General features: G+C 45.1%; 1 protein-coding gene across 1 annotated transcript; it reads left to right on the forward strand.

The window, feature by feature from the left end:
• The first annotated feature begins 908 nt into the window (after positions 1 to 908).
• On the forward strand, positions 909 to 27,922 carry SLC22A3 (solute carrier family 22 member 3). Its single transcript, XM_035538774.2, has 11 exons — positions 909 to 1,322; positions 11,380 to 11,483; positions 13,188 to 13,342; positions 15,629 to 15,794; positions 16,923 to 17,040; positions 22,082 to 22,179; positions 22,316 to 22,530; positions 25,445 to 25,553; positions 25,776 to 25,888; positions 26,958 to 27,057; positions 27,779 to 27,922. The coding sequence occupies exons 1-11, from the start codon at positions 909 to 911 to the stop codon at positions 27,834 to 27,836; spliced, it is 1,650 nt and encodes a 549-aa protein (XP_035394667.1). The 3' UTR covers positions 27,837 to 27,922.
• The last annotated feature ends 14 nt before the right edge of the window (positions 27,923 to 27,936 follow it).

A 27,936-nucleotide genomic window follows, 5' to 3' on the forward strand; every position in this document is an offset into this window, starting at 1 on the left:
TTGGATCTCCTTTCCCTTCTCCCCCGACTCAAAAAAACAGCAGAACAGAAAAGTGAAATAACTTGTTTTCCATTCATTTCTGAAGGAGAGAAGGGGAAACTCATAATTTATCTTTTAAATATTTGGGAGATTTTGTGAAAATAAAATGAACGAGGTCATATAGAAGCCTTTTCTGAATAGGTGTAGCCAACTTAAAAAAACATATTCCTGTGTTTTGGACAGGAGTAGTTTGTGAGCCTCGCTTTAATTACACTTTAAAAAGGAAAGACTTTCAAATTAAATCTGTGGGGGAGGTGAAGGGGTGAAGCAGAGCTCTGGCAAAGTAAATAAACATCGCCGCAGTACTTCCTTCTACTTGCCGAAGGAAAGGCTTTGTGGCTCACGTTGAGACAACTTTCCTTCTGCCCCTGCTGCCCCACAGAGCAGCTGCATCCCTCACCGCTGCTTTCAGCAGCAGCCCCTGGACTCCTTCCCACTCAGCTCTCTGCTTTGCCCTTGCACCCGTGTACTTACTGCAGCCGGGGTGGCAGCGGGCATTAGCACCTCACCCACCCCTAAGGAGTTAACAGGTTTTATTACACGATCTGTTTAACATTCTGGATAAAAAGGAAACGCACGCCCCTCCTCTCCTTCAATATGCTCGTGCACTTTAAATCGCGCTGCTCGCAGGCTGCCTGCGAGCCCCAGGCCGCCTGGCACGCCACGAGTGGCCGGCTGGGCGTGCTCGGGGACGTGGGCGCACCCGTGGGTGCTGCCTCACCCTGCCACGGCTCCGCTCGTGGTGCTGGGGCTGCGCACATGAGTGGCGAGGACACACGCACGGCCGTGGGGAGCCAGCACCGGCTGCCACCGCGAGGCGTGGGAGCGAGCCCTGCCACCCCTCCTGGCAAGTCAGACTGCCTCGCATCATGCCCTCATTCGACGAGGTGTTGAAGGAAGCTGGGGAATTTGGACGGTTTCAGAAAAGAGTCTTTTTCCTCCTTTGCCAGACTGGCGTCACTTTTTCCTTCCTATTCACCAGTGTGGTTTTCCTGGGGCAGGCGCCGGGCAACTACTGGTGCAGAATCCCTGGGGCAGCCGAATTAAGTAAAAGATGCGACTGGTCACTCGAAGAGGAGCAGAACTTCACCCTGCTGCCTCTGCGCCTGGCAAACGGCTCGGCCAGCGGGCAGTGCGAGCGGCTGGATATCTCCTGGGACACCTCCACCAGCTGTGCCAGCCCCCTCACCCACCGCCCCAATGTCAGCACGGGCAGCCCACGGCTCGCAGCCTGCCAGGGCAGCTGGGTGTACCACCAGCCCCACTCATCCATCGTCAGTGAGGTAAGGAGAAGCCCTGTCCTCCCGTCAATGCCTCTGTCCCAGGGCAGGATGGAGGCAGGGGAACGGGGCTGCTGCTGTAAGGCATGGGGAAGGGTCTCTGCTTCGGGCGCTGCTGCTTTTTCTTAGCGGGTGTGCTCTGGTCCAAACCACAGACAGATGGGGAGAATGAATAAGATCAAGTGTCAGCATCAGGCTTCTAGGGAAAGGTGAGCTGAGCCTCACGGTGCCTCTCTCACTGGCTCTGCCAGCCAAACACCCCACGCAGAGATCGCCCTGTCACTGGGGGGAAGTCAGGTTAAAACTGTGATGCCCTTGCAGCTGAGGCTAATAATGAGAACTGGTGGCTGGCTACCCTTCTGAGGTCTGACAGGAGCCAGTGGAGATGGTTGTGCTTTCTGAAGAAGAAAAACACACATTTGTGCCCAAAGCCATTGCTCTGCTTTTCCTGAAACGTCTCACTCAGAGTACTGCAGGCTGCCTGTTACCACTGGCGGTAGGTGCTGGCAGACGTGGTGGCTTTTTATAAGGCACCAAAAGGCCATGAAGATGCTGACCTAAGAGGTAACCAGTACAGGCTGCAATCAGGCAGTGGCTGTGCTGTGGTGTGGCTCCAGCACGTGGTCTGCTCGCCAGCAGCGTGTGCTTTAAGGTCATCCTGACAGTAACTGTGCCACCGGTATGGTGCTGAAAAACCAGAAGTGTGTTTCGGAGGGTTGGGTCGGAAACAATCCAGGTACTCTGCAAAATGAGTCAGCACAGCCACGGGCTCCGGCTCCTGCCTGTCTCACGAGCCTCCCACATTAGCTTTTAACTTGGTGCTTGCACCGGAGCCGTGCCCTCCAAGACACAGAGCAGGGCACAGCAGACGAAGCCCTGAGCAAACACTAAGCAGAATGCGGTGCCTGTCCCCAGGACATCCAGCCAGGACACCCCTGCTCGCAGCCTGCAGGTTCTTCAGAGCAGAAACTTCGTGCCCTGAGCACTGCACCTGATCTGAGCAGCTTTTAGCAGGCTCTATGCATAAATAAGAGCAACTAGCTGGCCCTGGAGTAAAGTGCCTGCACTGGTTTTTGTGTGCCATTGCCGAAATCTGGGCTGCTCTGAGGGCTGTAAGAGTCTCGTGGGGAGCTGGTGTCAAACTTTGGTCCCTGGGAGGGCAAATGCTGGTGGGGTCATGGTGAGGAGGTTCTGCTGCTGCCTGCCAAAAACTCTGCTGGGGTCAGGGGGGTTTAGGTCCTGGTGTCTTTTGCCTGGGTGAGCTGCGCTAGACATTCCCTTCACAGCTTAAAAAAAAAAAAAAGGCGATTCCTTTACTTTTTTTTTTTTTTTTTCAATTTTTTCCCCTTCAGCCTTGCTGTGGCTGGAAGCATGTAAGTTGCACCCAAAGTGTTGTGCTCACTGTCTTTTATGGCAGCTGTTCGTGCATCTAACAGTCACTGTGATTTCCCAGCAGCACTGAGCCTCTGGGTATGGCTTAGAGAAAACGAAACCAGTGCTTGTGTTGCTGTAGTGAATGGGAGTGAAGGACTGAGTGTTCACTGGATTTTGTCCAGCTGCACCTCCCTTTCCTTGTCCCAGGAGACGCTCCAGGGCCACGTGGAGGGGAGGCGAGATGCGGGGATACTCGGGGAAGCGCTCCCCACCTCTGCTCCCAAAGGGGCATGTTGGCAAAGCCAGAAAGGACCGGGCTGTGAGGGTAGGACTGCCTGTCCCCTGCACCAGGGCAGCAGGTCCCCCATCAGTGTCACTGCTGCTCCTGGAGGGGCTCTGGCTGACCGGGGTGGCAGGGACATCTCGGCTTGTGGCACTTGGGATCGTTCACAGTTGTGCAACATTTGTCAGACAAATTCCATCCCATGAGGCTCGGTTCTTTTATGTAAAAAGGAAACATGTGGCACACGCATCCCAGTTCAGTTGCTTTGAAATCAGCTATTGAAAGGAACTCAATATCTGATAATGTGTTATTAATGCAGATCTGCGCTCTGCTTAATCAGATCACCAAACTAGTCTTCTCTTTTCCCAAGTGTCTGCTCGCAAATGCATCATTTTGTCCATGTGTGTGCAGAAATGTTTCTGTTTCTTTCAATTATCTCAAGATTTCTGGCACTTTATGTCTGTCAGAATTAACAGTGCAAGTGACCAAAGAGAGAAAGGTAGAAGGAAGGATGAGTTACATGGAAATCTGAAGAGCACATGTTCAGGGAGAGAGAGGAAAAAAAAAAAGAAAAAAAAAAAGGAGAGGATACTGAAGGAGATCTTCCAGGCTTGTGGCCAGCACAGCTCTGGTGTGGATTTGCAGCATGGCAGGGGAGGCAGAAGGCAATTGCAGGCATGTGAAACCTTCACTGGAAGAAGATGTCACTTCACAGCACAGATCCTGCAGCCAAAGCACAAGCTATTGCAGTCCTGAGCTCCCCAAAGAAGCTAGATCTTATGGCTGCAGGGACAGACTTATAAGGAGATGTGAAATGAATGATATTGCAGTACCTGACTTCACTGCTCTGATTTCTGTGTAACCGGAGGATGCTGCCCACTAGCAGCTATCTCATCTTAGATGGCTATCTGTCAGCAGGTGCTTACAATACCATCATCAGAAGAGAATATAGGAAAAAGGGGGAACATAGACTGATTAAAAAGCCCCTGCCGCTTTGTCAGCAGTACCTGAGACACCTGTGGATGCGGGGGCCCTGAGTCTTAGTGATGGGGTACAGCGGGGTGCTGGGAGCATACCAAGGCTTTCCTTCTTCCTCATTTGAGAAGAGCAAAATCTGTTAAGAAATTATTATAGGAGCATTGCTTGGCAAAGCCAGTTAGCTAGGTCTAGTGACAGGAGAGAGAGAGCAATGCTAAAGGGTTCCTCTTAAAATCCTCTGATGTCCAATGGGCCCTGAGAGCAAGTCCTTACTTCTGCACCCAGATCAGGGTGGGAGTCACCCGCTGGCACTGCAGTGCCTGAAGTAGAGTTGAGCAAACTGGAGCTTGGATGATTTAAAGGTTCTGAGATATCAGCAAAGGCTACGCTATGTGTGAAACTTGGCAGAGATCCCTCCAATGCGGTGCTGTCACTGGTGGTGGGTCTGAGCAGAAGACTGAGCCCAGTTGGCCCCCTGCTCCCATTTAACTTGGTGGGGTCTGGTACAGCTCCCCATAAAACTAGGAGATGTCACTGCATCCATCAGTGTCCTGGTTTTGGCTGGGATAGAGTTAATTTTCTTTGTAGAGGCTGGTATGATGCAACATTTTGGGTTTTTGATGAAAACAGTGGTGATAACACCCCGATGTTTCAGCTGTTGCAGAGCTGTGCTCACACAGAGCCCAGGACTCTTCTGCTCCTGGTGCTGCCCTGCCAGTGAGGAGGCTGGGGGTGCACCAGGAGCTGGGGGGGACACAGCCAGGACAAGCTGGGCTGGCCAGAGGGATGTCCCACACCACAGGGCACCATGCTCAACAATAACAGCTGGGGCAAAGGAGGAGGAAGGGGTGAAGTTTGGAGTTATGGCGTTTGTCCCTCTGAGGAGCTGCTCAGTGTGCTGAGCCCTGCTGGCCTGGGAGCAGCCAAACCCCTGCCTGCTGATGGGAAGCAGCAAGGGGATCCCTTGCTTGGCTTTGCTTGTGAGCCCAGCTCTTGCTTTACCTGGTGGACTGTCCTCCTCTCAGCCCATGAGTTCTCGCACTTTTACCTTTCTGATCCTCTCTCCCCATCCCTCCTGGGGACAGTGAGTGAGCGGCCCAGCTCACCCCCTGACCCGATAACACCTGAAGGGTGCTTCCTGCCATCCCCTGCCAGGTGAGCCTTGTGGTGCTCGATGACGAGCATCCCCACTGCCTCAGAGAAGGTTTACTACCTTTGTGAGCTGTCATACTGTTTGGCATTCAGTGCAGCTCATTTGATCAAAACCAGCCAGTTATTGCAAGACTTGCAGTGAAAGGCCGCATGTACACAGGACACACAGAAGTCAATAAGCCTAATTCCTCCAGGAAACTGTGCTGAGTTGTTGACCTTTAATACTGCCGGGCTTTGGCACTGTGCACTTTAGTCCTAGCAGGGAATATCAAGCACTCTGCAAAAGGTAAGAGTCTGCAAAGTGGTGGGTATTTTATTCAGACGCTTTCTGGCGACGATGACTCGTGCAGGCATGCGCATGAATTACAGTCACACCTGCAGGCTGGGTTGTCTGGCTGGGCGGAAGATAGATCAGATGAGGAAAGTCTATGCGCTCATCAGCAGCTCCAGCACAGCTGGCATAGTTGGGGCTTATTAGCAGCTCGGCTGGCAGGAGCTCAGCAGAAGGGACCAATTCCAACACGCCCTGTGTGCAGCAAGTCTCCACACTGCAGATGATGTCATTTGGAGACCTGGCGATGATTTATTGCTGAAGTGTGAGGTCTGAGGTGGACAAATGATCATCCAAACATATCCTGTTGCACCTGTTGTGAATAAATCTTCTCACTTCTCTGCTTGCCAGCTGTCTCAGAAAACGACGGTCAGCCAACATTTGCAGAAGAACCTGCAAGCAGAGCAGTAATGTTTGTCTCAGAGTTCTTGCAGTCCCTCAGAGCAGGGGATACTGTGGCAGTGCTGCTCAGGGTGGATAAAGCACAGCTGGTCCTTTTGCTCTCCTCCTCTGACACAATAAACACCACAATTCACCCTCAACGCACTGATCTAGTATGATAATTGTCATTGGCAGAGCGGGACCCTGCCTTATTTCTACCGTCATGGAGGGAGTACTATTAAGCGGTAAAGGGAAGGGGAAAAGGGCAGACAGATGAGCAGAGAGAGAAGCAATTGCTAAATTCCTTATGAAACTCTAAGCTTCCCTGTATGAGAGGGGCTGGAGTAGTTCCCTGCATGGGCTACGTCAGTGGGGTCATGTTTCTGTCACTGCAGTTGAGCCAGCTGAGACTGGCTGAGGGTTTGAGCCTTGAGTTTTCTTATTGTATTTTGGAGAGCTGCTGTTTGTTTAGGAGATGATACATTTCTCCACCCCCTCTTGCTTTGGCCATGGGTAGAGAAAAGGGAAAGACACAGAAGGTTTTCTGTCCTAGGAGGCTCAATGATAACAAAAGATAACAATTTGACTGCCCAGAGGATGGAAGAGATGGGAGAAAAGTTGATCAGCAACAAACTACTGTGTGCATCTCCCCAGTTTTCCTTTAACAATGAACCCTGTCATAAAATCTTTGTCACTTGGAGTGGGAAGATAAACTAGCCTCTGTTTGGCCACTTGTATGGATGCCACTCAACACGTGTGGGTTTTCCCTGTGCTTTTGGAACTGGGCTGATGGATCTCTGTAGATCTCTTTATTGAATAAAGAGTTTTACCCATCATTTTGAAATTTAATTGTGACAGTTAATAAAAGCTCTTCCAAACTCCTACTCAAAGGTGCAATGTTTGAGGAGCTTTCAATGACATGTTGTCTTTTAAGGCAATGAATTTCTGCAGGCAGAGGTGTGCTGAAGTATTCTGGGACTATCTCAGTGCATAAGTCCTCTCAAGTACAAGGAATTACAAATCTGCTGTTACTCTGTATATCAAAGTGGAATGGAAAATGTTTGCTTCCAGCTAGAACTATGGGGAAGTGAGAGGTTGCCACAGCTGCTATATTTCCTGGTCATTAGTCATGTATGAGCATTTCTTCTGTTTCATCTTAACCACTTCCCACTCCTTTTATAAATATTGCTCCACTAATGAAATGGGTAGGCCCAGTGCAAAACCTCTTCCTTCTTGCAGAGAGATCTAGCTCAGGTGGTTTGCTGCTGCTTTGGAGATCAGCAAAGTGCACCAGTGTCACTCCTTCCAGTCACACCACAGGGCGGTGTGCCCTGGGATTTCATGTTAATGCTCAGGCCTCCAGTGGCACTGGGATGTCCTTCCGAGCACTGGATGCCGAGACAAGCTGTGGGCAGTGCTGTTCTGGGTGCGAGCACTTGTGCAGTGAGGCACCTAGCTGAGAGCAGGGAAATGCTGAGGAAGGAGACGTGCCCTTAGCTGGGCTGGCTGGCCGAGCTAGCTCACCTCTTGATTGCTGTGAGGAGATAGCAAGGCTTTAACAGGCTATAGATGTAGCCAGTGCTACACAGGCCACCAAGTAGGCTTCAGAGCAGGGGAAAATAACCTAAATCTTTCCTTTCCTTTCCTTTCCTTTCCTTTCCTTTCCTTTCCTTTCCTTTCCTTTCCTTTCCTTTCCTTTCCTTTCCTTTCCTTTCCTTTCCTTTCCTTTCCTTTCCTTTCCTTTCCTTTCCTTTCCTTTCCTTTCCTTTCCTTTCCTTTCCTTTCCTTTCCTTTCCTTTCCTTTCCTTTCCTTTCCTTTCCTTTCCTTTCCTTTCCTTTCCCATTGCGGTAAATGTTTTTACAATTAAATTTCAAGTCTATGGAGCTAAGGGGACTGAATGCAGTACACGGTGACATACCCTTTCTGCTGCATTGTCCTGAGTGAGCTTGAATAAGGTGGTACAGGTTAGTGTGTCATCACTAATCTCTTCAGAAAGAGCACATAGCTTCCTATAAGTTTCCTGTATTTTCCTATTTCCCAGAATATTCAAAAAATTGACTATGTTGCTAGCCAAGAGCTGGTTTCAGCTGTCGCCTAAGTCATCTGAGACTAATGTTGAGGTGAAAGACTGTTCTCCAGTAAGCACATTTTTCCCTGTATGTTTCTGGCACGTGTTCTCCCACCCTCTTTCATGACTGCTTATTCACTGCCTGTTTATAGTGACGAGGGATCAAATTATTTAAAGACTAAAAATATACTTTGAAAAAGGATCAAAAGTATATGCTTCCAACACAGCTTTTAGGTGTTAGAAGTTTTGGGCTTGAAATTAACGACAGATTTTAAGTGTTTTTCAATGTTTTTATTTATGGATTTTGATGTCCATGTAAACATCATCTCACTTTGACATTGCTTTAGCAGTTCAGTTATAACGTGAGTTTTTAATTTTGTTCTCACACTCATTTATGGGTGTTTCTGGCAAGGCAATAATGCTCTTAATTGGTTCCCTGCTTTCTCTTTGACTGTTTTGACTTACGAGGGTGAATCTTCTCTCATGACCATCTTTTGTAGGAGCAATCAGAAGTGTCAGAGGACTTTTTGCTCTCTCACTCAGGCAAGCCTGTGAGGGCTCTTACATCTACTCCTGTATGAAGCCTTCTCTGCCAATCTCCCAGCCTGATATGTCTCTCCAAGGTCTTGATCTGACAAGGAGCTGATAAGAGGTTTGTGAGGTGCTGGAGTGATCTTAACCTTCAGGAGAGGCTACTTGCTCCACAGGCCACGAGCTCGATCTCTCTGTTTTTCCTGAGGATTGCCAGCAGAGATGTGTGAGGACTCCTCTCTGCCTCTCTTGGGGAATGGCACTTCCAGGCTGACTCCACAGGTTTCTGCTGGAAGGAGAATAAAGTGGTGCGAAGGTTCATGCGAAATCATGTTCAGAGCTGGAGCACAGGTGCAGACTGAGGTCCCATGAGAGCAGCGGCTGCATTGTGCCAAAGCTCAGCCGAGCAGCAGCATTCAGCTGCCAGCTCAAACACATTGCTGTGCTTGAAATGCAGGCCTGGCTGGCCAGAGGAGCTGTGCCAAGGCCCTGCTGACCTGGCGATATACACACATCTTCACATGTACAACAAGTCCAGCATCTGTCCAGATGGTCCCTATGGTGTGTAGATGGCAGTGCCAGTACGGGCTCTGGCTGGGGGTCCCACACTGGGCACACATCCTGTGAGGTTTCTGGCTTGGTACAGCTAGGTCAAAGAGGTTTTCTGGAGCTCATCTGAAGCCACTCTTCCTGTTTGCCCTCTCTGTCTACTTCTTCATGTGGTCATTTCCTTCCCTGTTACACTTCAGCAGCACACTTTTGAAGCCAGCACTTACTTGTTGCTAACTTTTAACCCTCTGGTAACCTTTGCAGGTGGCCTCAGATGCTCCTCTGAGAGTCTCAACATGTGCTGTCACAGTCAATTGCATTGCTGCTTTAATTTAGTGGATATTCTTATCAACAAACTGTTTTACAAAGCCACATCCTTTAATGCTCTTTGCTAGGACTTCCATAGTTTCCAAAAAGCAAGAGGTTAAGCAGCATTTGAAGTCTGAATGTGCTGCTCTATGTCTAGGCTATTTTAGGAAAGCATTGCAATAGCTCTTGAATATGATAACTGAGAAGAGATTTCATTCCTCCCAGAGGAAGCTGAACTTTCTGCAGCCCCTGGTCGAGATTTACAGAAGTGGAAGCCAGATGCTAATGGCCTCACTTGCTGAGAGGTGCCTAGTCAGGCTCACCAGAGCACTGAGGCTGACACCAAAGCCATGACTTTGTGTACAGTAGGTGGGGCTGGGATATCCATCGGGTTGGGAACCTGTGGGTTTCCTTGGCCCAAGTTCCTGCTGGTTGTGAGAGCCAGCTGGAAGCTGCAGTTCTCAGTCACAAACTTCCCAGATCTGTGACTTCAAGAAAAGCAGAATCCCACAAGCAAACCCACGTCCTGGACTTCCAGTAGAATCATCATAACTAAAAACAGAAATCTGTTATAGTTACTGTCAGTGACAGTGCAAACACTACATTTGGCACCAAAACTAAGCCAGATTCAGGCTCAGTGAAACCTAAATCTGGGTGCCTGGTGTGTCCTTTGTGTAGGCACGTCTGAAATCCCAGGCCCATGTAGTACTCACTGGGCACCAAAACAGACAAATGGGCTAGGACAGAGCTGGGGCTGGCACCAGGACATTTCAGAGTCTGGAGAATTGTGGGTGACAGAAGAGGCTCTTAATCTCTCCAAACACCCCATGGCCACCCTGCCCAGGCACAGAACTTGAGCTCTGTTGTTGAGGTATGCATCTTGCTGTGTACAAACGTGACACACTGCATGTGCTCCAACATTCAGCACTTTGTTAGTGACAGAAATATTTTTTTACAGCTCACATATGAAAGCAAAAGTGGTGGCAGCTACTATTGTCTGTCGCTTCCCTTGGCTTGAAGCTGCACTGTTCCTATAAGGTTTCCTCAGGTATGGATCGAAACCTCCCAACTCCCATATGGACTGCAGAACTTGGCAGCCAGCAGTTGCTTTCTACTTATTCTCAACAAACCTCTAAAGTAATTTCAAACAACATGTTGTCTGGACAACCTTTATTTTTAGTTTCACTTTTTTTTCACTTTTTTTTTTCACAGTTTTTCTTCCTAGTCTCTTTGTCTTCCTCCCTCTTCCCCACATCCCCCTGCACTCCACCCCTGCCCATCCCCATCCCTGCTAATGAATTCTTCAAACATGCACCAATCTAACGTTGTGTTAAAAAGTAAAAAGTGTGTAAAGTTATGCCTACTGCAGTATAATGAATGTAAAGGTCAGGGAAAGCTACACCAAAAAAGCACATATTTAATATGCCCAAACTGACTGAGATCTGCTTTCAGTTTTCTCAGCAGCCACATGTTTTTGCTTTTATCCAAGAGGCAATAAGAAAAATAATTAAACCATTTCTATAAGCTGCAGTTTTTGTTAGCTATAGCTGTGCACCCTTATTCTGCACTAAACAAAGTTGTAGCTTTGCCTTTGCCTTGGCAAGTCTTAAGAGTGTTGTGTTTGGTTTGCATAAGAGCAATATTTTTTCTCTATCTGGACAACTGATGTACGAAATACAACATCCGTTTGGCAAGGAAGAGCTTTCCCTCGATCTTAACAATAGCTTGAAGAGTGCTGAAGCTTGCTAAGGCTGCTGCACTTCCCTGGTTCACTGGCGCTTGTTGAACAAACATGTTTGAAACAGCAGAGATGGCCAGAAAGGGAGACAGGAGGGAGATAACAGTTGGGAAGGAGAAATGTTTGTCAGATACCCTCAGCCTCCTCTTCGGGGAGCTTAGACAATAACAAAACCCCTCCATTGCACCAAACCACCCAGTTCCTACATGTGAATCCACAGTGCCCACAACTCCAGTTCCAGTGGACCCCGTCCATCTTTCCATCCTTTCCCTTCTTGCCTGGCCCTATGCAGTTTCTATACACCTTGTTCTGGGGGTGATGAATAACCTACCTGGGGTGCTTACGTCTCTCCCTTGTTCCCACAGTATAACCTTGTGTGCGGCCACTCCTGGATGCTAGATCTCTCACAGGCTATCCTCAATCTGGGGTTTCTGGCTGGTGCATTCACCCTCGGCTACGCGGCAGACAGGTAAAGTATAAGCACTGCTGTCCTTCAGATTTTGGGAGATGAAGTCACTTGTAGTGACTTGCAGTAAGCATGTTTGACCACTTTGGAGATTTAGTTCATTTTGGGTGAATATCCCCAGTCTGAGATAAGAAAACTCAGCTAGTAATCTTCACTTCCTATGATGGAATCATACGCCGACCATCGAGTTCATGGCTCCATACTGTCCTTAGATGTGTCAGGGCTGGATGAATGCTAAGGAAAAGATGTGGATGATGATCAGGCTTGGGCAGCAACCCACCCCAGAGCTGGGAGCCTCCACTAGCCCTACCTTGCTCTTAAAGTGAAAGAAGGAGCCTGGCTTCTGCTTTGTGTTGGTGATTACTGACAGGCAAACGATGTGTTGGTTGAGAGCACCACTGATGATTTCACTGGCAGAGCATATTTCTTCATAAAATACATTCTATCTGACTGTTCTATTTTTCCTTGGTATTTGTGGTAATGATAATAATAACTTAAAGTATGATTTCTTTGTAAGAAGGAATGCTTATAGAATTATCCAGAATGTCATCACAGATAACAGATTTTAAACTACCAAACAAAAATACTTTAAAGGAAAACCTGATTTTTCCAAGGGATATACGAGTAAGGAATATAGGAAGGTGGAAGAGATGCCATGGCACTGGCTAACTTTAGATATCTCTGCTCAGTGTCTGGCTGTGCAGTTACGATACTGGTACCTTAAGACTGTGTAAATGGAGAGATACTATGGCTAATTATTAAAATAAGATATTATGTCTAGGAGTACCTGTGTATTAATGATAATGTAATTACAGTACAATTGTACCTTGATAGTAATCAGGGAATGTGCTACAGCCAGACCATTAGACACTCCTTGACAGCACTCAACAAAATTGACCTGACGGAAAATACCCTGGTCTTTGTCCCATATCAATTCTTCTCATAAAACCTTTAGAACAAAATGAACAAACCTGTTCTCACTAATACTTTTTGATATGGTAAACAGCTACACCAGTTTTCACAATTTTTCACAATTTCTTCTTAAAACGACAACAATAACAACAGCAGAAGAGATCAAGATGGAAATTCTAGTTGTGTTCCAAGGACACAGTTGCTATACAATTGCAGGAAACAGGAAAGGTTTTCTTTTTTTTTTCTTTTTTTTTTTTTTCTTCTTGGATTATGGCTTACCTTCAGCTCACCTGCTTATGACACGGTTTGCTGGAAGATGAGATTCCTGAAAATGCTAGGCAGATGTGAAAAACAGGTGGTCTTAACCCAAAACAAAACACTGGAAAATCAGACAAAGTAACTAAAGAAGAAATGGCTTGTTTTAACAGAGCTGGCTATACTTAAGATTAGGAGACTAATTTATGAAAGTAGAAATCTCCAACAAAATTTTCCTTCATTCAATGGTATCAAAATTATGAACTGAAATGTATAGGCCATAGTTCAGCTACAAAAATATAAACTGTTTTCTAAAATAAAATGGGCATCACCAGTTTTAAAATCAGTGATGTCAAGACAGGGATAACTACCATAGGGAAAAGAGCTTCATATCCTGGGGCAAACAGTACAAAATTTCAGGCAGCCTCTATTTGGAACCAGGCAGGTCTCAAAAATGTACCTTGGGATCTAACATTAAAATGAGATGATAAGAAAAAATCTTTATCATGATTTTCACTTTCTTTTCCTTTTCTTCAACAGATATGGCAGAATCCTCATCTATCTGCTCTCCTGCCTTGGGGATGGGATATGTGGAATCATAGTAGCATTCGCTCCAAACTTTACTGTATTTTTGATCTTCCGTTTTCTCCAAGGTGTGTTTGCCAAGGGAACCTGGATGACATGCTATGTGATCGGTGAGAGCTGTTATCTTCCTTTTTTTTTTTTTTTTTTCCTGGTTAGGAAAAGCTGGGGACTGAGGGATGGAGGACAAAGAGTTGGCTACGGCTGCTCTTGATAATAATTTTTCCTTGGAACAAAGCACTGGCCCTGGGGGCAGCAGATGATGAATAACCCAAGTTCATCCTTTTCGTGCACTATCCTGCAAGACAAGGTGACTGTATACAAAATGTAACTTGGCACGATCTTTGGTCTGGGCTCATGCCAGAACTCAGTATTTGGGGAAACAGGCACTGGCCTGAGTCCAAACCATGCCAGGGACCCCTCTAGCAGCTAAAAAAGGTAGTTTCCTCGCCTGGCAATGTCTGCTCATTTACTAATACAGAAGTGGCCTCTGAGAATGGCTGCAAGTGCAAACTCTTTTCAGTACTGAGTACAGATATGAGATAGATATGAGCAGCAATGTACTTGCCTGCCTGATCTCATGAGTTCCAATGGAGAAGAGTGAGGAAGAAGTAATGCACAAGGGCAGCCCAGCAAGAGTGCCACATCCTTCAGATCTGTCTTGGTTCTGCTCTCCTGAATATGACTGTGTGCAGCCGGTAGTAGGCAATTCAGCAGCAATACAATGCTTCTGTTGATGTTATCTGAGGGCTTTTATGGCTATCTAATCTATGGACTCCAATGAGGAGGGATAGGGTATTAACAAACAATTAAGAGGTGGAGGAGTGGAATGTGTGTATATAGAGTTGTTTATTATTATTGTTATTTATTACATAGAAGATCACCAAGATTATCAAAATCCATGAAGTAAGCCCAGATTCAAACAGGATGTGCAAATACAGACATGGTTAACTTTGTCAGAGTCTGAACATCTTCCATAGATGCGCAGAGGCGTTAACTGCTCTTCCACGCTTGGAGGACAGACACCTAGGTGGCTGTTCATCATCCGTTAGCTGGGAGGCTTTGCTCTGTGCCAGGCTGAACGTACTGTCTACCAGGGTAAATATTAGAATTATTACCTCCTGAAAAGGGAGAAGGAAGGGAAGCTTTTTTATAAATAGCATCAAAACAGCAGGGATCCAGACTGTTTAGTAGGTTATAGTCATGGCTTAGCAATGAAGCTCCTTCATAACAAGCTGTTCATGAGAAAAGGGTATTGTTAAGGTGTTTTGATTGACTGCCAGGTTCAGAAAGGGAGACTTTCCAGCTCCTTTGCAGAACATGAAATAAGATGGCACCAAGGAAAGCATCCTACTAGAGGTGATGCATCAGATTTACTTAAAAAGAAGACCAGCCCTTCAATAATCTATTGTGATATTCCAAAACACAGTGGAAGCATCATTATATAGCACAAAAATGTGTACCATCACTGTAGTCTGTGAGGCCTGGGATAGTATTTTAAAATGCCTGGATGTAGTCAGTGAGTGAGAACAGAATTGCAAACAGGTATAAAGGGTTACAGTGAGGCCTGGGAACATCATGGGGACATGGGTACAAACATGCTTCCACCAAGCCCCTCAGCCCTCTCACCATCTAAAGTCCAGAAACACCTAAGTTTTCTGGGCAAAGTTTCACTGTCGAGCAGCTCAGGTTCAAAGTCTGGTGAAAGGTCCAGAATTTGCTTTCCCCTTCACTTTCAAGGACATTGTCTAATTTTAAAGTGAGCTTCTATCCTACAACATTATTAAGAGCTCTAACCAGCAAAATGTTTTATGACATTGACTTCCTTGAAAGGGTCAAGTTTTACAAGAAAGGAACATCTCTTTCTTCATTTTGCAGTATTCAGATTAGACCACCAGACTTTAGGGAAATTTTCAGCCATAAATAAAACAAGCTGTGGGCCGTACCTCAGCCCTCAGAGCAAATAAGCATGGTAGGGCTAAACTCTTTCTGACAGAAGTCTTGCCCATATTAACTGTTGGGTGCAGCCCCTGCCACAGGATCCTCTTCTCTGGGGCATGGGCCAAAATAGTGCCAGGGAGATTGTTAAAGAAATTTACCACTCAGCATGATGATAATGCGGTCTCAAACCCCTGTGCTGACCCTGTTTAATTAATTAGTTAACATGCAGTCAGAGACCTCTCTGTCTGAAGACCTGTGAGTGAGTTGATGGAGAAGTATAACCCATGCTTGCCCTAGACAACTTCAGTGACACACTTAAACAACTGAATGTAAGATGCTAGGCTAGACAGATTTGTGAGTTGATACAGTATTATCCTTTCCTATGTTCCACCACTAATATTCTTCTTTTGAGTTAGGCTTGTTTCTATGTTGTTTATTTTGGCTTTCTATCTCCTCAGTGACAGAGATCGTTGGTTCTTCCCAGCGGATCATTGGGATCGTGATACAGATATTTTTCACCCTGGGAATTATGATTCTTCCTGGAATTGCCTACTTGGTTCCCACTTGGCAGGGGATCCAGCTGGCCATTTCACTGCCCAACTTCCTTTTCCTGGTCTACTACTGGTAATATTACAATCGTTGCTCTTGTTGCTATTACTGTTGCTATTTGAGCACCTTGAGATGCCCACAATGGTCCAAAGTCTCTAGTGTGCAAGATGTAAATTAGGAAGAAGACACCTGTATGTTGTTGATTTTGTCTTTCTAAATGTTTTTTAGTGAATCACAGACACACACTTTCCTTTTTCTGCCCAGGGTCTGTCTCTGCCATCAGCCACAGCCAGTCCTTCCAAGAACCCTGCACTGCTGCTTCTTAGCCCAGGACTGGCTGTTTCTCTGTTTAACTTGCCCAGATCTCTTTAACTTGTCTGCTTTTCCCATCAGACATTGTTTCCACCTTTACTTCTAATTATGTACTCAGTTCAATCTTGCCCTGTAGGTCCCATGATTTGGGCAGTATGGGTAATAGAAAGCAGAGCACTATGCCTAGGTGACCATTCATCCCAGGGGACTCCAGCAATCCTGTGGGCTGAATGCAAAGAAACTAAGCCTCATATCCTCTTCTTGCACATAGTACTTCTTCAAACGTTGCCTGTCATTGCCATGGCACTTTTAAACTGAGAGTCATCTTAACAGTGGGCTAGCAGAGACTGAAACATTGATCTGTAGTCTTGCTTTGGGTTCAGTTTATAAAATATGTATATATTTGAGCGCATGTGCATTTATCCTATAGTGATACAGCTAGAAGCTTCCTGGTCTGCTTGTTCTTGTTACTACGTGTGGGTGATTTTGACTTTCATTAGTTCCTTGCTGTTCTACAGACAGCCTGTCATTTTGTTTTTTTTTATCTTTTGAAGTAATTTGATGTACACTGTGGAAAATGAGATGGGGTTAAATGCCTGATATACAGGCCAGGTGGATCTAAATAAAGAACCCAGCAAGGGAGGGAAGTCTTTTACACCTGAGAAGTTTTCTCCCTTTTCCAACTTTGCAGAGCATTGATACAGTCTATTTTCTCCTTTCTGATCCTCAAGGATGAAATATTGTATGGGAGACTGGCTGGAAAAGAGTTTTGTCTCCAAAAGACTGAAAAATCGATGTGTTGGGCATAAAGGCTGGAAAAAGGCAAAGGATTTTCTTTACTTAAGGCAGTAATGTATGAAACCCCTGTTAATAACTTCTGTGTTCTTACAGGTTCGTTCCTGAATCTCCACGTTGGCTCCTGACACGCAAAAAAGGAGAGAAGGCATTAAAAATCATGCATGACATTGCAAAACACAATGGGAAATATCTCTCACCACATTACTCAGAGGTACTGTCATCTGTCTGAGCTAGAGTTTTCTCTAAGCTTTCCTAATCTTTTGAAGGTTCAGTTTGATTTGTGTGGTGGGCAAAACTCTTGTAGTGTCACACCAGAACAAGATTTTCAGTCCCATACCTACATTGTTATGTGCAAGAGGGTTAAAAGCATATTGGGTGGAAAGATACAGGCTAAAAAAGGGATTTTGCAAAACAGTGAGTTGAGTCTTTCATTTGCAACACTCCTACTTTAGAAAACCTTATGGAAATATGTGAAACTAGCCTGAGGTCCAATGGTATTTCACTGCAGCTACAGTTTAAACTGACAGAGTGAGTGGAGATGGAAGGATCCACTTCTCTGGCTCCTTTGCTATAACTTTCTTCTACAACCCAAACAGAAGATCATGTAGAAAACACGACTCTAAATACCAATTTGCTTCCATCCCTATTAGGGAAAACATGCTGAAAAATTCAAAATATGGGAAGCACTGTCACTGTTTAAAAATAGGAAAGTATATGTTACAATTAGAATCCTTTGAAAAGTGGTCTTGACAGAGCTGAAAGGACGGATGCATTTCACATAACACTTTATGTCATTATAACATTTGCCTCGCTTTGTTGGGTAGCATAGCCTGTAGAAACATGTAGAACATGTTTGCCGTTGTATTGGCCCCATGGACTAATGATAACAGATGTGAATGGGGTTTTGTTCCAGAAAAAAACAGGTTTAGAGATTAAGTGCTATTAACAGTAATGTTTGAAATCATTGTCTATAACAGGGAAAACACCGGCAGATTACTAGCCTGAAGGCGACTAGCTAAACACGCTTTTAGAAATTATTTTCATATTGAAAAGAAACTAGTTACAGAAAATGGCCATCTTTGAGTACACAGTAGTAGCATATGCATATAGCCTACATATTTGCATACGCGTATACATTCATTCTTACACATATACAAAATTACCATGTGTGACTTTTAATTAGAGTGTCACTTAGTCTAAAGGAAAAGACTTTGGGTTGGCAGTGTTCAGAGAGGACTGGTGTGTCCTGTCAGGAAAGGACATCATGATGTCTATGCTTTGTAGCAGGTAGTTGGCAGCCTGGGTTCCCACAGCTTCATATCTTACCTAGTTCTTTCCCATTGCTCTTCTTTATCAAGGGACAGTGAGAATTTAGACCAGCTTATTATAAAAAAAAAAAAAAGTGGAAATGCTTCACCAAAATCCTAGAATAAAATTCTGAATGAACCCCAAGCAATAACGTTTGGAACTCTCTTCTTGAAACACCAGATAGCTGTTTCCAAATGCACAGAATTTTATTTATCTGGTAAGAAGAACGCTTCATAAATCAGGCACTCAGACTAAGCAGTTCTGCTCATTCAAGAACATTCTTGCTATAAATATAGACTTTGCATGAAGTGCACACAGGAAGAGGTATATGACAACGGAAGTATTATAGAAACGGACAGCTTATTTATACCAATATTCCATTACATTTTCACTTCATGAAGTGTATGTTAATGACAGTTAATAACAGCTCTGGCAAGTTAAACTTCATATAACAGGCTCTGTAGAGAAGCTGGGCCCTGACCTATGCTATACCTCCTAAGATAGGTGAATCTGGACTAATGATTTTGTAAAGTCAAAAGTCAAAACTACAAAGATCAATGAGACGATCTGCTCAAAAACTTCAAAAATGAAGGTTTTTTTGAACGTTATGTTGTTCAGGGTAGCAGGCAAAAGTTAACGATAAGGAGGAGTTGTCAGTGAAAAAGTTATATATTACTTCTTTAGCCAAGAAATGGGATATAAAGAATAAGACTGTTGTACATTAGTGAAGCATTGTGATAGAGTGAGCTTTGATGAGGAGTAATAGGCTGGGCCAGAAATTAGAGAGCCATTTCTCCTATTAACATCAGGGCATCACTGTGATACCAGACAAGGTCAGAAAATCACCCTCAGCTGTCCCACAAAACAGAATGAGCTGTGCTAGGCACGTCCGAGTAGCCTCTGGCACAACTGGAGGACTGCAGATTGAAATCAGTGAGAGAGAAACAAACTGAAGAGACTGACTAAAGAGAGAGAAATGGCTACATCTGCTCATTGTGCTAGAGGTTCACTGAGGTTCTCCTGTCCTGGTCAGCATTACCCGGTGCCCAAGAAATGTAGTGGGAAATTTGTGCTGCTGCAGCTCTCCCTTCATGTTCATCCCTGCACTCCTGCACCTGCTGCCTCACGCTAGACGTGAGCATTTTCTGAGCCTCACATCAGAATGGAGATGTGTGTCTTTCACTACTTATTGCTTAAAGTCATATTTAATTTCTTTTAGAAGCGTTCCACCTCATGCCCCTAAGCCCCTCACAGCTGCAGAAGATTAACCTCCACACACCCAGATTCACACTGGATCTCTTCCCAGGACCTTTTCAATACACAATGTCTGTCATCCTTGGTGCTGTGCCCAGAGGAGAGAGAGCATCTCCAGGAAGCGTGTTAGTGGAGGATCGAGTGTATTTCTTGCCTTAAGTCACGTCAGAGTTCTCTTTCATGTTGCAGCTCCAGAATTTCAGGCAGAGAGGTGCAGGTGTGGAAGGACAGTGAGAAGAGAGAGATGTTATCCTTCAGTGCATTTTGGCTAAGATTTTCCACTACCTCTAGAACAGTTTCATTGGCTGGCTCCCTTGCGTGGCTCTGTACATAACAGCCTTGTGTTTTTATTGGCATGTAGAAGCCACAAATGACCTTTGTATAAAAACAGATAAACATTTCTTTATTTTGCTCTCTGAGTTACAACACTGGTACAGTTCAGCTCCGTACAGAACTCATTAACTTTTTTTTTTTTGTATTTTATAAACTGTTTTTTTTTTTTTCCCTAGTTGCTTGTAATTATCTCTTGGTCTCTGTCCAAAAGCAGACTGAGCTGTGGCCAGCTGAGTAAGGACTGCTCCTTGAGAGAGTTGTGGATCAAAAACCCCTCTCCCTTTACACATAGATATTTCTAGTATATATATTAATGTACATGCATAAATATTACACATATACATGCATGTACTCTCCTGTGCAGAGTTAAGCATGTGCAGAATTATCTGTCTGTGCTCTGGGGAACCTTTAAAAATTATTGCAGAAAAACTGAGATGTAATTTGATGGGACATAAAAATGTCATGGAAGTTATTTACAAAACTTCCTGCAGAGTCTCCAGATAGCGTATCTTGGAAACATGGGCTCTGTCTTAGAATTCCTGGCTGCAGTGATGTGAATAGCAAAGCTCTCCTTGACTTCAAGGAACAAAAAGAGGATTTTCTTCCCAACAAATCATTGACTCCACAGTGATTTTTTTTTCTTCATGTATAAAAAATGGTCAGTCATGCTTGGGGTTATTATGACTTTATTAAGACATAAAAATATATGGTAACAGCCATGTTGAGTTTATCTTCGGTCCTTTGGAGGACTAAAACCATATTTGCACAAAGGCACAGCTGATGGCTGGCAGCCTGCTCTTATAAACAAGTCATGGAAGCTTTATAACCATATTATGAGAGAGTCCAAGAGCAGTGCAGAAACCTGGCAACCTCAGCCTGTCCTACAAAGCGCTCTGGCATGCAACAGTAGTGGCAGTGCTTTGAAGAAAACTTCTGGCTCTGGCTGCAAAAGAAAAGCAAGAGGGAGTAGAAAGGAAGTTTAAACAAATGTGGCATTTCTCTGTCCACTTTTTGTCCAAGTTTTGTGGCACTTAGTTATGAAAAAGTCATGCTTAAATTCAGCCAGCCAAATCTCACTGTGCTATCTTCTGATGTGAACAACAGAGAAGAGCCGTGGGCATGGCTGAGGAGCCCCTCAGGAAATTCCTTGAGCTTTGCCTGTTGTCTCATCAATGATGTGTGTGATCCCACATACCTCTCTGCCTTCTCACCCTGTCTCCCCATGGGCTGGGATTGTGTCCTAGGGCTCCTGGCATGGGTGAAGGGCAGCGGGTGCTTTGGTTGCAGAGAAGGGGTTGCTCCTCCATCTGCTTTCTTAGGGCTCCTTGCAGGAGGGGGCAACAACTGGGAGTCCCAGCAACCAGGCTGCCTGGAGTTCTCCTCAAAATGACGCATCAGTTTTAACCCCATGTTTTCCACAGCTTCTCTGAGAGCTGATGGAAACCCCAGCTGTGGCTGCCAGTTCTTGGGCAGACCCATATTGGTCTCTGCCTAAAACCACCTGTGCCGTCTCTTCCTTGTCTTCCTCACCTGCAAAGTGAACATAACCAAAGGGCTGCCAGCATGTGTATTAGTATTATTATGTGTTGTAAATACCTATAGTAGGTTCTTGGGAAACAAACTAAGGGCAACATCTTTGACAGGAGTAGACTGATTCTTCCCCTTGTATGTTCCCCCAGTTGCTGGCCAGCTTGGGGAACCCCTTGGTCAGGGTGTCCCTTTGACCCATTATGGTTAAAACCTGCTGGCCAGGCATAACTCCTAGGCACATGAGAACTGTTAATTCATACTTTGTGGGATTTTTAGTTGTTTAGGGTAAAAGCCTTGCTCATCATAGTGCTTTTATATTTTAAGTGCCTCTGAATTTCACCAGTTAAGTTTTGCAGCACCCAAGCCCCTTCATAGATCTGATTTTTCTCACACTTCTCTTTACTTTCTGCTGCCCAGGTGTATTACCAGCAGCCTTCTCACAACCCATTGCTTTGCCCATCCTGTGACATTCTCTACTCCAAGTGACCATGACATTGCAAAGGCCATTTATTGTCTTTCAAGGCATTCCAGGTCAATCTCTCTCAGTTTACTCTTAGGAAATCATTTTTCTACTCTCCAGTCAAGATTTGGGATTTCTTTCCAATTTTGGCATGGTCTTTGTTAAGGAAAGCCAGCAGCTGTATTCAGCTGTAAGCTATTTCCCATAACTGCACACTGCTCTGGAGTGCTAAAAGCAGCAAACCAGCTCATCAACACCTTTGCTCGCTTGACTGAAATACTGCTGAGCACTGCATTTACTTAGAAACTCTGCTCCAGCGCCTGCCTGACATCTGACATCTCACTCTGCTGCTTGTCTTTCTCCTCAGATCACTGTTAGCAACGCAGAGGTCAGCAATCCCTCCTTTCTGGATCTGGTGAGGACACCTCAGATGAGGAGAAACACGCTTATCCTGATGTATGCCTGGTGAGTGCCCACCTCAGTGCTCCTTGTTACAAGGGTGAGGTGTTATCAAGAATAACCCCCTCACGACTTTTAGGGTCTTTCCAGCTGCTTGCAGTCATTTGTTTGCCTCTCAGTATTTTTTCCCTTTGCTGTCTAGGTTCACAAGTGCCCTGATCTACCAAGGGCTTGTCATGCGCCTAGGAATTGTTGGAGGAAACCTCTACCTGGACTTCTTCATTTCAGGAGCTGTTGAGCTGCCTGCTGCTCTCCTAATTTTAGTGACAATTGATCGCTTTGGCCGGCGACTTCCCTTCGCAATAAGCAACTTTGTGGCAGGAATTGCATGTCTCATTACTGCCTTCTTGCCAGAAGGTAATTTTCAACCCTTCCCAACATCAAGATCTTTAGGTCAACGTCTTCTTCCTGACCCCTTAAGCAAGGACAGGAGGCCACACAAGACGGTAGATAGAAGTAAAAGGTGGCTGGTGATGCAAACAACACCACAGTCATGGAACAATTCCTTATTTACTTATAGACTGTCCTGGGACATGTAATGGCCAGATCTCTGATGGGCAGTGAGCAACAGATGGGTGTAGTCCTGGAAAATATGTGTATAAAGGCCCTGTATTGTTTTGAAGGCTTATGCAAGGGAAGAATATACAAACATGAGGGGAAGATATATTCCCTGACTTGGAAGACACTTAACAATGGAAGAAATCAGTGATTTAGCTGAGGCACTGTTGGCTTCTCCTCATTCACAAACGAAATGATTCCTGGAAAAAAAAACATGGCCTAACCTCTCAAGACCTTCCTCTAGTGTCATGGCTCTCCCGGCACTGTCCGTTCATTCCAGCGGCACAGCAATGCCAGGCTGCAATGTGCTCTGCTCACGTTTATTCACCCCAGCCCTTCCATCCCCATCCAAACCACAAGAGGGAGTAGGGGCTGCAGCAGGCAATAAGGACAGTTTCCCTGCCCTTACCCTCCCAGGGCTTTGGGCAATTCTGAAGCGGGTAGAGAAAAGGTATGACTTTCAATTACATCAGTCTTATCTGATTTCAAGGACAACTAAAGGGTCTGATATCGCTTGAAGGTTTCCTAGTACACCTCTCTTTTCTTTAAATTGTTTTCCCTCCTGTGTAGCTGTTTTATTGTACCATCAAGTGTGTATCCCCAGAGAAGCATTTGAAGGTGCTCTGCACCCTGTGTTACCACTTCAGTGTGCTTTGCCTCAGTGTGGCTAGGGACTGGCAGCCAAACTGGCATTAGAGAGGCTGATTCCTCCCAGGGATGTTCCTGTCAAAGCATGTGACAATCCTGGCTAGCCTTAGAGGTTTTAGCTCCAGATTTTATCATGGGACAATAGTTTTCCTTGAGAAGAGCCACAAGGAGCCACTTCAAGGTAGGACGTTTTGACAAGACCAGGCAGGTTTGCAGTGAGTGCAAAATAAAATACTTCAGAGAGGGGTTAGCTCACCTCCCTCAGCTAAGCTTCCTTCAAAGGGTTCCTCCAAAAGTACTTAAAATTGTATTGCATGTTTGAGGAGCTTCATTGCTTCAGTAGAAGTAGAAACGATGTGACAGGGATATGGAGCAGGAAGGTCAGCGGTCTGTTGTGGTGCTGGCACTGGCGGTTGTGAGACTGCACCCTGGGATGATGCAGTGCTGTCCTCACTTATTTGAGCTCCTCAGCTAGACCACTGAAGTCTGTGAATGCTGGCTCTGCTCTGCTGATGGATTTTGCCCATGACCACTCAGGTCCCCTCTGCTGTGAGCCTCTCTGACAAGCCACCAGGCTGTGAGTGGGTGCCTGCCAGCTCACCGCCGTGGGGCACTACGATTCAGAAACAGAGGGCCCAGTCCAGGGGACTCACAAATGGGACACCTGAGGTCCAAGTCCTGCTTTCAAGAGAAGTGTTTGCACAGATGTGAGAAGATGCAGCGGCAGCTTGTGAGGGCTTGGTCACCCAGGGGTGCTCACACAGTTCAAGTCTCCTGGCAGAGGGAGGAGCCACACATGCGTCACCCTCACCTCAGGGGTCCGACAGGCTGAAGGGGTGCCAGGGCGACAATGTGAATTTGTTTTGTTCTTTCCAGCCTTTGCTTTTCTTGCAAGTGTTTGAAAACAGAGCTTTTCAGGGCAAAGGCAGTATCACAGCATGGAATGAAATTTGTTGGGGGGTTTGTTTGATTGTTTTGGAGGGGAAAAACATCCAAGCATCCATTTTCCATTTCAGAGCAAACTGAAATGTTTTCTTGTTCCTCCTATTGGAGTCATGAGAAAACACAGCCACTGCCAGAGCCCTTTCCAGTGGCAGAGCTCCCCTTCGTGTAGTCTCAGGCTTGCTGTTTCACTAACCTCCCGGTCTGCACAGTCATGGTTATTTCATATGGCAGACTGTCCTCTTGCAAGGGCACTGCAGCAGTCCTCATTATGTTCCTCGTGGTTCTCTTCCAGAGGCCACCAGCTCTCCAGATAGGGCTGGAGGACTGCTGAGGTGTTGCATACAGCGAGGCAGAATGACTCTGCCCTGTGGTGCAGATGTGATGGTTGCAGAGCCTGAGCAGAGCAGGGAGAGCTGGTCAGAGTGACCCAGAGCTGGTTGTTCCAGGTACAATGCCATGCTCCAGGGAAGGGAAGAGGGAGGATACCTCAAATTAACATCATTAGGTGTGTGTCTAATGTGCAATGGCTAAACAAATAGTGAATTGTAGTTGGTCTGCTCTAAGGAGAACGGTGTTATGCCCCTTGAATCATTAGGCTGGAATTTATTTCTGATTCTCCAAAGCAGTCTCTTATGATGTCGGAAAGCAATAAATGTCAATATAGATTGATACCTACAGCAGTGGTTTTTCAGTCTGACTTGCGCTGATTCAGTGTTCCTGTGTTGTGGTTTTTGCTGACAGGGCTTGGGGCTTATTCTTTTAGGAGCAGGAGAATAGAAATGGCATGGCTGAGTGAGACCCGTGGTCCATCTAGCTCCATAACCAGCCTCTGACAAGCAGGGTGCGTGGTCACTCGGGCAGGCAGGCAGAGATGACTTGTTCTCCCACCTATCCCCCCACACAACTTTTTTTAGTTTTCTCACCTTTGCTTGTGTTTTACTGTGATCTGCACTTCACAGACAACTGGGCAGAGGCTTTCCTTGTGCCCCTATATCTGAGAAATGCTCTGCTGCAACCAATGCAGGTACCGGAGTAAAATCCCTGTAAGTGAGAGCTGGCTGGCAGCAGGCTGCGGGTGCAGTAAAGCACGGCTCACCAGGGTTTCTTTTTGAACGGACAGATATCCCATGGTTCAAAACCACGGTGGCCACGCTGGGAAGGCTGGGCATCACAATCGCTTTTGAAATCGTCTACCTTGTGAACTCTGAGTTATACCCAACAATACTGAGGTAAGTTGAAACTTTTCCCTCAGCTTTTCACCTATTTCACTGCTTTTCAGTAAAACTCACTTTTCTCCAGTTTCCTTACTGAATAGCAAGCTGCTCATCAGTGTGGATGGCATATACTGACAAGATAATTTTGGAGTTAATCCTACATGCTGCTTCTCAAACTGCTGCTCATCTGTTTGCTAAGCATCTCTCAAATATCTGGCACTGTATTTTTTTTTTCAGAAACTTTGGTGTTTCCCTGTGCTCGAGTTTGTGTGACCTAGGTGGGATCATAGCCCCATTCCTGCTTTTCCGATTAGCAGCTGTTTGGTTGGAGCTACCTCTAATTATTTTCAGTAAGAATTAATTTAAAATACACTTTTTGTTAATATATTTTTCACCTAGCTGAGCTTTTTTCTTAGGGCAAAAGTGTAGTGTGGGCCTCACCTCCTGCTCAAACCAGCCCCTCTCAACCTTCATGCCTAGCAAAAGAGTCTGACCAGCAAATGGGTGAGGTGTGGGTGGTTTCACAGCACATGATGGAAGATCTCAGGCCCCTTTGGTAACTTGGTTGAAAAACCATAGAAGTTACGTGAGGTGCTTCAAGACTGAGAAACGTTGCAGCTAAGTTCTGTAATTGCAGAGAAGTAAGCTCAATTTCTGGACCATGGACGTTGATGCCCTTTAAGAAATATTTATTGTATTTTGTTTGTTTATTTGGTTGTTTTTTTTTTGGTTGTTTTGTATATATGGTTATGACTGGATGTTATATTAGCCACAACTTCTTCGTCCTCTAAAATTCTTTTCCTCAGTTTAATTTTGGAGAAATGAGCCCTATGAAGTAAGTTTGTGGGAAAAAAAGTAGATTTTTTCCAACAAGGAAGTTGAAGTCTACAAATAAACCAGACTTAGAGGAAGAACACATGGCTGGGTAAAAAAGCAAAAGAGGATAGAGTAAGAAGGGAAAATGGTGCTAATGACAAATTTAGCTTGAAAACAAAAATGGAAAAACAAAAGACATTTAAAAAAATTACCATTATTCCAAGAATAGATGTTTATAGAAGTACTGTGTTCACATTATCTAATGCTAAAATTCTGCAGCTGGGGAAGGACATAACATTTTGATCTCTAAGATCTCCCTTTTGGGGTAATTCAGGCTGCAAATGAATCCATAGCCCTCAGGTGGTTTTGTTTATTTGCTTGGTGGGTTGGTTGGTTTGTTATTTTGTTGTTTTGTTTGTTTAATAGGTTAAAGTAATTTAGCATGAAGGTGCTCTTACAAGCAGGGTTAATCAGAAATACCTGTTGCACTTTAAATATCTCACTTTAGCCTTAATCTGAGTAAGACTTACTCAGTTGATAAACCCTGAAAATAAGAAACATAACATTTTTATTGCTTTTTTGTTTCTTCCATGTCCATTGTAGGTATTCTCGCAGTTGTCTGTGGGATCCTAGTAATGCTTTTACCAGAGACAAAGGGAGTCTCCTTACCAGAGACAGTGGAGGATGTAGAGCAACTTTCAAGGTATGATATGTATTTTCTTACTTTTACCTGGGTGAGGTTTCCTTAGGGTGTCCTCCTCCAACCTTGCAGCTGTAATAAATTATTGATGTGTTTTGAGTGTCAAAGTAAATTCCCTAATCAGGATGATATAATGAGCATGTGATATTTTCCTTAATAGAACTTTTTAGTACCACTAAGTCAGGTTGTTAAAAAAACAGAAAACAAAAACCATGGGGACAGGTTCTGTAAATACAGAAAAAATTTCTCATAAGGGCACAAAGTTGTGTCTGCACAAAACCTGCAGGTCTCTGGTCAAGAAAACCAGCCCTTACCTCAGTCAAAGCATCATGTGAGGAAGGACCTTTGATAATGGGAGCTTTTCCACAGTTTGTGAAGCCATTGAAAGGTCACCTATGAGATGAATTTTGTAGCTGAAAAGATATAAACAGACTTTGCCCACTCCTAGCAAACAGCAAGCCAGATTCTTCACTGCACTGCAGGCATTCAGGGAACACACTGGCTTGCTTGGCGGTATTTTTCTTGAGGAGGTAGTGGCATAGATTAGTGTTTCACAGAGTGTTTTTGGATCCTGCATCAGCAACTTTTTCTCACTTTGATACACAAACAAAAGAAAAAGGAAACTTTCTATGCTGATAATAAATGCGCCAGTACTGTAACTTGGACTACAACTCTGTTTTCCCTTTTCTTCCACCTTTACGCCCCTCCTCTTCTGTTTATTCAGTCCTTATGGTAAATGTGGCAAGAAAAGGAAACATCGGGACACCAACTCTTATATATGATCTTTGAAGGATGGCACTGAAGAAAGAATCATGTTCCCACACTGGGAATTTATTCTCCACTTGCCGCCACTTTGAAGTTTGCTGCAGAGTGTGGATAAAA

Source organism: Cygnus atratus, chromosome 3 (genome assembly GCF_013377495.2).
Source record: "Cygnus atratus isolate AKBS03 ecotype Queensland, Australia chromosome 3, CAtr_DNAZoo_HiC_assembly, whole genome shotgun sequence".
Classification (NCBI taxonomy): domain Eukaryota; kingdom Metazoa; phylum Chordata; class Aves; order Anseriformes; family Anatidae; genus Cygnus; species Cygnus atratus.